The sequence below is a fragment of the Eulemur rufifrons genome, chromosome 13 (assembly GCF_041146395.1).
Source record: "Eulemur rufifrons isolate Redbay chromosome 13, OSU_ERuf_1, whole genome shotgun sequence".
NCBI lineage: Eukaryota > Metazoa > Chordata > Mammalia > Primates > Lemuridae > Eulemur > Eulemur rufifrons.
Window position 1 is genome coordinate 4106866 of NC_090995.1, and position 12301 is coordinate 4119166.

The following is a 12301-nucleotide window of genomic DNA, read 5'->3' on the forward strand; positions in this document are numbered from 1 at the left end:
AGCATAGCCTATCCAAGGATTACTTGGTACTGGCTTTTTAAGAGGTTAGGTGAGATGAACTTCATCACTCTTTGCTTTCTTCTATGTACTCTCCTAAAACTTCAAAAGGGAAGCAGCCTACACAGGGTGAAGGATGACTTTGTTGCAGATTTTCTAGAGCATCACTGTCCAACAGAAATGTAATGAGAGCCCAAAATGAAACCATGTGAAATTTTAATATATTTTATTCCACCCAATATATTCAAATTATCATTTCAACATGCAAGCAACATTAAAAAATATTGACAAGCTATTTTACTTTACTTTTTTTCATACTAAGTCTACAAAATCCATTGGGTATTATAGCACATCTCAATTCAGACTATTCATATTTCAGTGCTGGTAGCTACTGTATAGGACAGTGAAGTTCTAGAAACTACTCATACTAAAATGCAAAAGTATGGGATTATAATATGATTTGTTCCATTTCTACCAACTATACTGAACACAAACTCCTACATTCCATTTTAATAATGGAAAACAATAGCTGAAACACTAAATATTCTTTCATTCTTGGTTTCACCTGAATGACAGAAAAAATGTGTTAATGAGGCTAGTATAAAAAAGAAGAAACTGCAGAGGAAGAGAGAAGATGAGTAATACAAATACTAGAACATGACACACTTAATAAGAGTGACTTTTACTAAATATCTCTGATAAATAATCCCTATTCCCTTAGCTTGAAGACAAAAGTAAAATTTTGCAATCAAGACTTTAATGTGTAAGATGTAGAGACATGAGCTTTCCGTTAGAAAAACCAAGATTAGAGTCTTGGTGCTGCTTTTGTTTGTTTATAATATGGGGATAATCATCAGAATCTATGTATTTGTTACAACTATTATATTTAAAGCTTTGATAAAACACCATTTCAATTCACCATGTCCATAATAAAGAATTTATCGTGAACATGGTTGTGGGGTAGATCCAGACCAGGAGTTGCACCTTTCTGTCCAGACTCATAGGAAGGAGAGAAGGAAGGGAGGGGAGACGAGGAGGGAGAGGACAAAGAGAGGGAGGAAAGAAAGGGCAACACGTACTACAGAGGAGAAATAAAACACAGACAAGAGATGGGTGAGCTGAGGCTATTGGTCCTCTTCTGTGCTATAACTAGGATGTGTTTCCAGCTTGGCCTTGTTCTGTCTGCCTTCTGATTTTCAAGGATTTCTCACATTTTATTTCCTAATGCTGTTACAAATACAATCTTATTAAAAAGTCCCCTCTTTTTTTTTTTTTTGGTGAAAATAGGAGGAAGAAACTTAGTCTGCAAGATTCCTCTTTACCTGATAAACAGTTTATATAAAATGTAATAAATTATAATGTCTTATTTTTATTTAATAATGTAAAATGTAAATGTTGAACCTCAATACATAAAATAATTAGGGAAGCAAAGTAGCTGCAATTATAAACAATATAATCATAAGATCTAATTGGATTTACTTTTTAAAATATTGAGGCAAATATCCCAAATGCTTAAGAGAAATGAGTATAATCTAAACATATAAAGAAAAATTTATTTTAAGTGCATTAATAAGTTAATTACATTTGTGGTTCATGACTAAGACTTACCAAGTTCTGCTAAATTACCAAATGCAACAAGACACATTTCAGTAAGAGCTGCATTTTGGCAGTGGATGCCCAGTAATTTCACTAGGGTAGGAATAACACCCATATTGATAAGCTGAGCTTGAAGGGAATCTGTAAAAAGATAAAAATAAATAAATAAATAAAGTGTTCACATGTCGAATGAACATTAGTAAGAAGAAAACACCTCTTATTCTCCCTATTGTAAATTCAATGCTATTTGAATTACAGTAAAGGAAAATGAAGTCCATTCATATGATTGTCTTGAACATTTTGAACACATTAGTTCAGAAGAGTTGAGTTTTGAATCTTTTCAATGACCAAAAGAAAATCAGAAATGAAAATATGAAAATAAGGAATATATCAAATCACTAGTCTTTTTTTAAAAACATGGTCTTATACCTTTAAAAATCAGGCTTTTAAGAAGTTAAATAATTAAACATTACCATAGGTTTTTGGAGTAAAAAGTTAGACAAAGTAACATTTGCATTACAGGAAATCACAGAATATGTGAAAAAGTAAGGAAAGTAGCAAGTTAATAAAAGCCCAAGAAAGAAGACAATGTCTTAGAATCCTTTAAAACAGTTACTTCATTATAAAAACTGAAAGTACACAATAAATACATAAAAATGACTGGTTCTGAGTATTTGCCAGCAGAGCGCTCTTTGATGCCTGCTAGGAAGGAATGTGGTTTTAACAAGAAAATAATGGGTTACCTACAATATTTTTCTTCTTAACGTTTTATTTAATTATAGTGAAAGATCATCTCAGTAAAAGAGGAAAATTTGGCTTGAGAGATGAAGAGAATGAGGTCAACATGCCTTGTCATCATTGCCTTCATTTTCTAAGCAACTAACTGATTTTAAAATATTAAACATGCCTTGGATTTCCACAAGGGTTCTTCATGGGCAATGACAATAGAATACCTGTAGCAAAGCTGAAAGCAAATGAACCAAAATGAAAATCAAAAGTACTGCCTCTTAGAATAAGCTAAGAAGAATGACATATAAACATTCATATGTTGATGTGAAACACTATTACTACCAATAACTGGTTTGTCCAAAGACATAAGAATGCTTTCAAATTTTTTTCTCTTTAAAATCATATGCCATTTTAAAGCTAATAATTTTCCCCAGATTCTTTGAAATTACTTATTGGGGATCTAAAGGTAAAACTCTGTTTCTTACAAAACACATGTTCCATTATAGTTCAAATCCCTTAACAGGGTTGGCCTGCTAATGTCTTTTTTACTCTTCACCATTCTTTACCAGTAGATAAGGAAGTAGATGGGTAATTACCAGAAAAGTACATACAGGCAGGGCTGAGCTGTCTCACATACCAGTTGATTACTTGCCTACTTGTCTTTATTGTTAATTCTTTCTGTTTTAGAGTGAGGTATGAGGAGTCAATGGAGGCTTATTGTCCCTGAAAACTGATGACTGGGTAATTACAAATAATTAACTAGTTTGGTTGTGGGGGCCCATCTATACTAGAAAGGGGTCTATTAGAAAACGAGAATAGAAAATAAAGCTGAGAAAAAGAGAAGGTAGAGTTCAAATAGTCTAAAACAATTTCAAATTTTGCAATGGAATTATGAAGTCTATTATTCTAAAAGGAGATAAAATAAAAATATAATATATTCAACTAAATACTGTTTTTATACTTTTCGTGTTTTTTTTCTGAATACACAATTAAGCTATTAATGATTTACAACGCATATTGTCTTATAGGTAAAATACTTATCGGATAGTGTTATATCTATATGTTACATTGGCAGAATACTTGAATTATGGTTACAGTATTTATAATGATCATGCACCAAGGAGCTTTCCAAGTTAGAAATTATTTTGATTACTTACCAGTAGACAGAGTTCTTTACTAGCGGATCACCTCTGCAGACTCTCGTTCTTTAGCAGTATTTCTATTTATTTATTTATTCATTTTGACTACTTTGTCAAATACTGCAGAGCTGTTGAATCATCAAATTTCAGGTACGTAAGCGTGAGCACTAGCGCATGCATTGAATGAGAGTCAAACTCCACTATAAGTCTGCATATATGTAAGCATCACACACCCCCTCAGTTCTGTTGGTACAAATTATAAAAATCCAACAGTAGGGACATCAGAGGAGTCACAAATTTTATGAAGGAGATAACTGAACAGAAGACTGTCACTTGGAAGATAATGCTCTCCATGTTCTCTAGCTTGGCATATCTACTGCTTTCCTGGACTGCTTTTATAATGTTAAATTTTGGTTCCAGGGAGAAGTGGGGAAAAAAATTTAAGAAATGGTACAGAGCTTATTATACTTATTGAATATTACACTCACTGAAGTGTAATATTTGAAATGGTGGCACGTCAGGAGAAAAAGTAGCATAGCCAAATGGCTGTGGGAACTGCCATAATTCATGAAGATCATGTTACTTTGTGAAAATGTTTTATAACTATCCAGGAACCAAATTAATTATATACTCACATACAACATACATACCACACACAAAAGAAAAATATCATCCAATTGGACAGACTCATTTTGGACCAACTGGGTGCTTTCTTTTACATCCAATTCTGTGATGCTAACTAAAACAAAAATCATACTCAAATAACTCCGAAATTTGTTCACACTGACTGCAGGCAAGTCATTTTCTTTGTATGATGAAAGCCCAGAGGAGGGGGAAAAGAAAAGAAAACCAAAGCTTTACTCAAACTTTCATTTTACGGACAAAGAGGCATACTAGAATATGGTTCTCAAAGTGGTGTCCCTGAAACCCTTTCAGAGGATCATAAAGTCAAAACTAGTTTCATAAAGACACCAAGATTTTATTTGCCTTTTTCACTGTGTTGATATTTGCACTGATGATACAAAAACAACGGTAAGTAAAACTGCTGGTACTTTCGCATGAACCCAGCCAGTGGCACCAAACTGTATTAGCAGCCATTATATTCTTCACCATCATATCACAGTAAAATAAAATGCCATTCTTTGCAGCAATTTTTTTTGTTTTTGGAAATATTTTTCATAAAAATGTCATTTATATTAACATATAATGGGTTTATGTTTATTTTAAAATATAATACTAAATAACCTTAAAATTTTTCTCCATTTTAATTTCTAATTCAGTAAATATTGATAGATAAAACCCATATACATAAAAGAAGTTATTTGAGGTCTTCAATTTTTAGGCATGTAAAAGAGTCCTGAGACAAAAAGTTGCAGAACCACTGCCAAAGGATTACCTAATTCTTCTAAAAGGTGGAGGGGAGGAGAAAACACGGAAAACATGAAGTTCCATGATGTGCTTAGCAGAAGTGATAACAGGAAAAAAAGAAATAAAAATTAAGAACATGGTAGGAATCAGACTTTGGTTCTCAAATATTTTGAGAGAAATTACATAAGTAAAACACCTGAACATCTCATCTTGCTTATCTGAGTAGGAACTCAAGCCTAGAAGAATATTCCAGATTGAGTCTGTTTACCTATTTCAGTTACAATTTAGTATGTTACCATTCAGTAGCTGGTGGTGGTGGTGGTTTTGGACTTAGTAGGGTTCCTGTTTGTGCAGAATAAATTGATTCTTATCAATGGAAACGAATGATTTGTTTGGTCATCTTTTTAAAAATTTACTGCCCAAAGAAAGCTTGTGAATGCCCTTCAAAGGAAAAGAGCTGACACTCATGGTATCGCGAATATCAGGAGCCTGACTTTTAAATGAAAGACTAGCAGGAAAGCAGGAAGATATTCTTGGAACTAGAAATAGTTCTTGTTTTTCAGACACAGTAGAGAGGGTAAGTAAAACAACTGCAAGACTAAGACTTTTGCGTCCCTCAATAAATACCAGCAACTCCAGGGGAATGTTACCAGAGCTCAACAAACACAGCAATTCACACAAATGCAACCCAGGCCCATACATAGCAAACACTTAGGTGTGAAAGACAGTCTTTAGACAGCACGATGTCGTAAATGTCTGCAGATTCTCTTTTTTAACTGATCCTGACACACATCACAGACAAATACTGACCAAAATACAGATTTACAAAATTACATAATGTCAAAATGACACAGGCCCTATATGATCTATGGGGAGGAAGAGGAAGAAAGGCACTGAGGGGGTGCAATACAGATGCATATACAAAGAGATATAAGGCAATCAACGCATGCGCTGGTGTGAACACTTACCTACCTACATTTGAATTTCAACGGTTCCAAGTTCTTCAGGTCACACTCATGGAAACTCCAAAGAATGGAGATCTGGAGAGAAGATCTCAAGTTGAGGAAACTTTTTCCCCCTGAGTTTTAGGTTTAATGTTTAAAACATTGGTATAGACTAGATTATAGGTCCAGAAAAGTATGCTGAGAATTCCAGTAACTCAACTGATGTTGATCAATTACTAAAAATATGTTTCTTAAGGTTATAACATGTTTATCTTATACCTAAAACCATTATAGACAATGTTGTAAGATTATTAAGCTTATTGATAAATAGAACTTAAAGATGAAACTGTCAAAAGAAGACAGAATGGAAAATATAGTCTCTACATTAGTATGTATATATGATATACATATTATTCATAGTATAATGATACAATATTGCTATTCACAGGCTTGCATTAAAAACCCTATCTACAGTCAGATGAGTTGTTCATAGTTGAAACAGTGTAAACAAGCAAATAAAAGTCCTGATGAAAAGTTCTAATTACAAATTGGCCAAAAACCACTTGAGCATAATAAAGACTGAAGAAAACTACCTTTGACTTAATGGTAAATCTGCATTTCAAAAAAAAATATGAAAACTTAGTAATTAGAAATGATGTAACAGTATAGTAGAGCTTCAAGTTTAAATTAAGCAAAGTTTAGCTCTATTGTAACACTGGAAAGGAAACTTCTTAAATATAGCTATGAAAAGGATGAATACTGGTTAAAACCTTTATATACCCAAATGTGCAGGTATAAGTAAGGACTTCCTTTTCAGTTCCTTATTACTTAGTATCTTTTGCTGATTGATCAGGAAAATGGTGAACTTTTATTCTTTTTTTTTTTTTTTTTTGAGGCAGAGTCTTGCTCTGTTGCCCGGGCTAGAGTGAGTGCCATGGTGTCAGCCTAGCTCACAGCAACCTCAAACTCCTGGCCTCAAGCAATCCTTCTGCCTCAGCCTCCCAAGTAGCTGGGACTACAGGCATGTGCCACCATGCCCGGCTAATTTTTTCTATATACATTTTTAGTTGTCCATATAATTTCTTTCTATTTTTAGTAGAGACGGGGTCTCGCTCTTGCTCAGGCTGGTCTCGAACTCCTGACCTCCAGCGATCCACCCGCCTCGGCCTCCCAGAGTGCTAGGATTACAGCCGTGAGCCACCACGCCCGGCCTGAACTTTTACTCTAAACCTAGTGTTAAGGATATAGTATTTACACGTGTTTAAACAAAAGTTAAATTCAAATCAGTTATTTTTAAACCCTTCTTTACACAAAATATACATATTATGTTCCACACCCAGATTATCCCTTCAATTTAAGCCTCAGGTTATACATTTCAATAACAATAGAAACTTTTTTTTAAAAGAACAAATCATGATTCATTAATATTGAGAATATTGGAGGTTTAAAACAATACATCTATACATTTCTTGCTTTCTAGAAGTCAACAAAAAACAATTCAAAAGTTCTTTCTGTGTTCTGAAAATAAAATTGTCTCTACACAGCAAAATTTCCCTTTTGTAAAAGTTCTCAAGAGGAATGACAAGATTACATGTGTGAAAGTAACGTGAAACAGCAGCATCAGCAACAAAAAACCCAAAGCCAAAATCACAAGAGATATAGGAGAAACATTTTATTATTCTGTTGAGGCCTACCCATTTACTGATCTCAATCCAGTGACACCTAGAATGATTATACCTTAATCTAGTAGGTAATTTTTTTCGCTGTACTCACTCCAGGTTAAATTATTTGCTTCAGGTCAACTCTTATTATAATTAAAAACGCTATGAAGGAAATTTCTATATATGTGTCTACTCTGATTACAAAGAAAACTCCGTGCTTTCATCTCAGAAAGAAACTGGTCACTTAAAAAGTGGTCTTTTTTTTTTTTTTTTTTAAGACCACTACCAGCTGTTGCTTAAGCAGCTTTTATTAGGAGAAACCAATCCAGTCACTTATTTTATGGCACTGCTGAGATAAAGGCCACATCTACAGTAAGTATAAATTTAAGCCTGAATTTTTACATAGCAAATTAAGCTAAATGCCAGGTTAATTTATATCCCAATGTGTACACCTTTACAAACATGTTTAAAAACATAAAAATTCCTTGTTTCACAAAAGGATACATTGGCTTTTTAAAAAAACAACTATAATAGTTATTCTAGAGCATTATTATGATTTAGTTTTTACACTTTAAGTTACACAGAAGTTATTTGCAATGCACAAATTGTGTTAACAAGATACAGCTACATATCCAAAAAATTTCTGATTTCTAGCCTAAACTCCCGCTTTTCAAATCGTATTTAACTTAAATTTTTTTTTTTTTTCAGTAAATGAAACAATATAGAGTAGTTAAGTGTTCATTAGATTTTACTTACAGTTAGAAAACAGGAATACTAATTTTTATAAAAGTTAACTTACACATAATTTGTTACTTTCAGTTTCTCTCTGGATTTTTTTAAGTGACTAAATTACAGATGAAAGTAGAGATATTTGGTTAAAATCTATTATTCACCTCTGCCTTTAGCCTCAGTTCTTAGAAGGCGGAACAGATCAATGCTTACTTCAGTGTCATTTCTGGAACTTCAAAATTTGTGCATAATCAATGATCACGTGCTTGATACCATCATATTTCAGCTGACAATGCTGAGAAAGTACTACTCCTGTAATAATATAATGCCAAATTTTAAGTATTAAGGATACTAAAATTACTGACAAAAAACCTGTAATAATCATTTCAGTTTTCAGAGATTGAAAATTTCAGACTCTTGCATTCAGAAGTTCATTCCATAATGACCAAAGCTGACTATTAAGGCCAATGTTTGACCATGGTGGAATTAGACCAAAACGTTCATTTTATATACCTCTACTAAAAACCATGCTTTCAGTCTGTCCACTAAGTAACAGTGTTATTATAGTAACAGTCTAGGAAGATTATGAATAAAAGTCAACCTGTCTAATTGGTCAAATTTAATAGACAGAATTAGCAAGAGGCACCAAAATAACTACCTACTCTGTCCTTCATTGAAATAATTTGTTTAAAATGGCATTTGTAGCAGAACTTCATGATTGCAACCTGCTTTGGCAAACTAATTAGAAAAGCTCTGTTGGACAAACAGTAAAAATTCACAATTTTTTTTTATAGAGTACAACATTAAATAATAAGGTAAAGAACAAATAGTAAAGAATAAAATAGCCTAACTTCTCAGCTGCATAGTAAAAGTCTTTAACAAGCACCATTTAACTCACTAGAGTAATTTGACAAATTGGGCTTCAAAAGATGTGAAATTAAAAGTATATCTCCCATGTCTTTAAAAACAGAGAAAAAAATGAACAGAAAAATACATTTAAAATAGTATACTGGGAAATTAGCACCATTAAGAAAAAAATCAATTAATTGCAAAGATATAATTTTATATCTTGAATTTTATTATTTTTTTCCTTAGAGTTAGGGAAAAAGACTTTACTATTTAAGAAACATATGAATTATTAATTAGTTTATACCCATTGTAAGTAAACTTTGAAAATAGTTCCTTATTCATATGAAGCAAATCATTTTTCTAAATATCCAACATCTAGGAAATGTTCTTTCTCATCTGTAATAAAGTACTGTAATACCAAAACATAAGGATAAACAGGTAGCTCAAGCCAAAATGCTTTTTGGTTTTTAATCATGAACTGTGAAATTGTTGCTACTGATTGAAATGAAAATAGTAGCTAAAATTAATAACAAATTAAGTCATCTTTAAATTAGAGGAGAGAAAATACAGGTCTTTTTTAAGCAAGTGAATTTAAGTACAATTAAATTCAGTTGTTATGCTTCGATAATATACCCCAGGAATTACATTTCCTAAATCACATGGATGGCCTCCCTTCAACAGTAGTTTAGTCATTACCAGTCCATGCAGCAAATAAATGTTAAGAATTATCATGAAGGTATCCCAGACAGATTTCAGGAACCGCAAAAAGGAAAAAAAGTGTTTCAACAGGGAGCTAGTAAGATATTAGAGAAAAGTCAGCTCTATTTGTAGAAACCACATATATATTATGTGTAAATAAAACACAGGTCTGATGAAGAAGCCACAGACTACATATATTATGTTAATAATTTCAGAAGGAACCTATTTTTCTTTTCCTGATGGCGCATTTCTTGCCTCCACGTTTCTCTCTTACGGCATGGCTTATACAAAATCAGTAACGTAGTCTGTTTTAATGCTTATCATCATTTATAACTTTCTTTAGAGTTATAACAGTCTATGTTGTGTCTCTAACACAACTGTGTTAAGAAAAAAATTAAACTCTCAATTACAGATTTTTCCATGAGATAGTCATTGATTAATCATGGCTATTATGATATAATAATGGTGACCACCAATATATTCCTCAACAAGGTGTTATTGTGGTCTCTAGTGCTTTGCTTTAGGTTACTGGTTTGCTTCTATTCAAACCTGCAATCAACGTTCAAGTACATATGCAGATTCATCAAGTTTGTGTATCGCCTATGGGATATTTTTAATTACAGGCCTGGTACACATCCCTATCAGCCTGTTTTCAGTACCCCTTTCTGCTGCTGCCATGTACTGTATATGGGTAGGGAATGTCAACTAACATGGTGACAAAGAGTTTATAATGCTTTTCACTTAATCAAAGTGATACATTCCAATAACATTATTTCTCTTCCAAGTATTGATTTTGTTAATGAAAATTTTAAACAATACTAAGTATCCAGAAAAGTCAATCAATACATATTTTCCAAACTCCTACTATGTGCTAAAATGGTGTTATATTTGAAAACAGGTGGATAACCCAACAAAAATTTCAGTCATCACTGCAATGTTTTGGCGTCAGGTAACCAAAGCTAGGAAAAAGGTATTTAAAAGCCAATGGGATAAAAATAACTATAACTAAAGGTTTGAAGCCTTTGGGTTACAGAATAACTAAAACTTTGAAGTTGTAACTAAATGAAGAAAAAAACATATGAAGTTCAACATATTGCCTCAAACCAAATGTCAAATCATCAACATGCTTTTCAATGGCCACAACTGTCACATCCTCAGGCTACTTTGGAAGGCCACAGAATTGAAAAGTATGTTTGTGCCACATGAAAAATAGGAATAATTTTCCAAAAAGGATGAATTTGAAAAGATTGTTACAAAAAAAACCTTTTATTTAAATATGATTTTATTTATATAATATTATTGATACAACTTCTCTGCTAAGCACTTATAACTTTTACTACTCAGGTATTCCAAACTTACCTGAGTATGAAAAGTTTTAATTGCTTCACCAATGGGGAAACAAAAGAATATATTCAGCTCATAGCTTTAAAAGTATAGAGTCATGAGCTGGTTCAAACCTTCTGAAACTGATAAATATTGAGTTACATACAGCTTTATCAAATGGTACAAAATGTCTTTACTGAGTATTTTCATAATATATATATCTTGTGTGTGTTTAGGAAACTTGTTTTGTTCCCTATTTAATGGATTTAAAAATTGGATATGCTCAGAGTTTCACTGTATGGACAGGAAGCATCTGAATCAAGGTATCCTGAGTTTCAATCTGGTGTCAATCTACTCTTAGGACTAATAAACAATTTCAAAATGTTCTCTTCCAGAGAAACTATGCTGCTGGGTCTTCATGACCACTTTCAGTACTTATCTGCATACTTTAAAAATATTTAAAAAATTTTATCTATGAAGGTAAAGAACACTCCCTAACTCTGGATAAGGCTTAAGTTATTAGATCCAAGGGAAGAGTTGATTTTTCTGCTGGAGTACAATATTTACTCAAATATTCTACTAAAAATTTAGCAGAAGCTTGTGTACTGAAATTCAATAGTAGGTACACATAAAAAGAAACTTCATGTACCATTGCTAATAAAAAATGCCTCCTAGGCCAAGGCAAGAGAATGGAGACCAGCCTGGGCAACATAGCAAGACCCTCATTCTCTACCCCCCAAAAGTACCTCTTGAATTTCAAAAGCTATTGTTTTTTGTCTCAGTGACTCATCTACATGGACAGGATCAATACCAAATTACCTGAAATCAGTAAAGAAGATCTAATATTTAAGTCTTTCAATACAAATTTTAAAGAAAAGAGTAAGGAATTGACACAATGCAAGTACTTAATAATTATGCCAAACAAACAAAATTTAAGTTAAAGCACATTAAGAAGAAAAAGAATCACTTCACAAACTGTGGTGCTCATGACAGACAAAACTGAAAAAGGAAACAGGCAAGAAGAGGATAGTTACAACTTGGCATTTGTTCTCCTTAAAAACACTAAAGATTATGTCTCTTTTATCCAGTTTTGAAAACAACATTCAAATTACAGCTTTTGAAATAATGTAACAAAAAGATCATTTGTCCAATAATACTCGGAGAAAAGTTAATACAGCTTTCCAAAGTATCTATGTTATTTCTTGGCAATACTTGAACACCAGAAAAAAGCTTACTCTTAAAAAAAAAAACGTTATGCATTTAGACT

The 12301-nt window shown here is 32.6% G+C and overlaps 1 protein-coding gene across 6 annotated transcripts in view; it reads right to left on the bottom strand.

Annotated features, from left to right (window-relative positions):
* RAP1GDS1 (Rap1 GTPase-GDP dissociation stimulator 1) overlaps positions 1 to 12301 on the bottom strand; it is a 134327-nt gene that overhangs the window by 30254 nt on the left and 91772 nt on the right. For 5 of the 6 annotated variants that reach the window (XM_069485487.1, XM_069485484.1, XM_069485486.1 and 2 more), the window contains one exon: positions 1606 to 1734. The exons of the other annotated variant lie outside the window; for it this stretch is intronic. In XM_069485487.1, coding sequence (XP_069341588.1) covers positions 1606 to 1734 — 129 coding nt within the window. The remainder of the gene's footprint in view (positions 1 to 1605; positions 1735 to 12301) is intronic. 6 annotated transcript variants of the gene reach the window in all.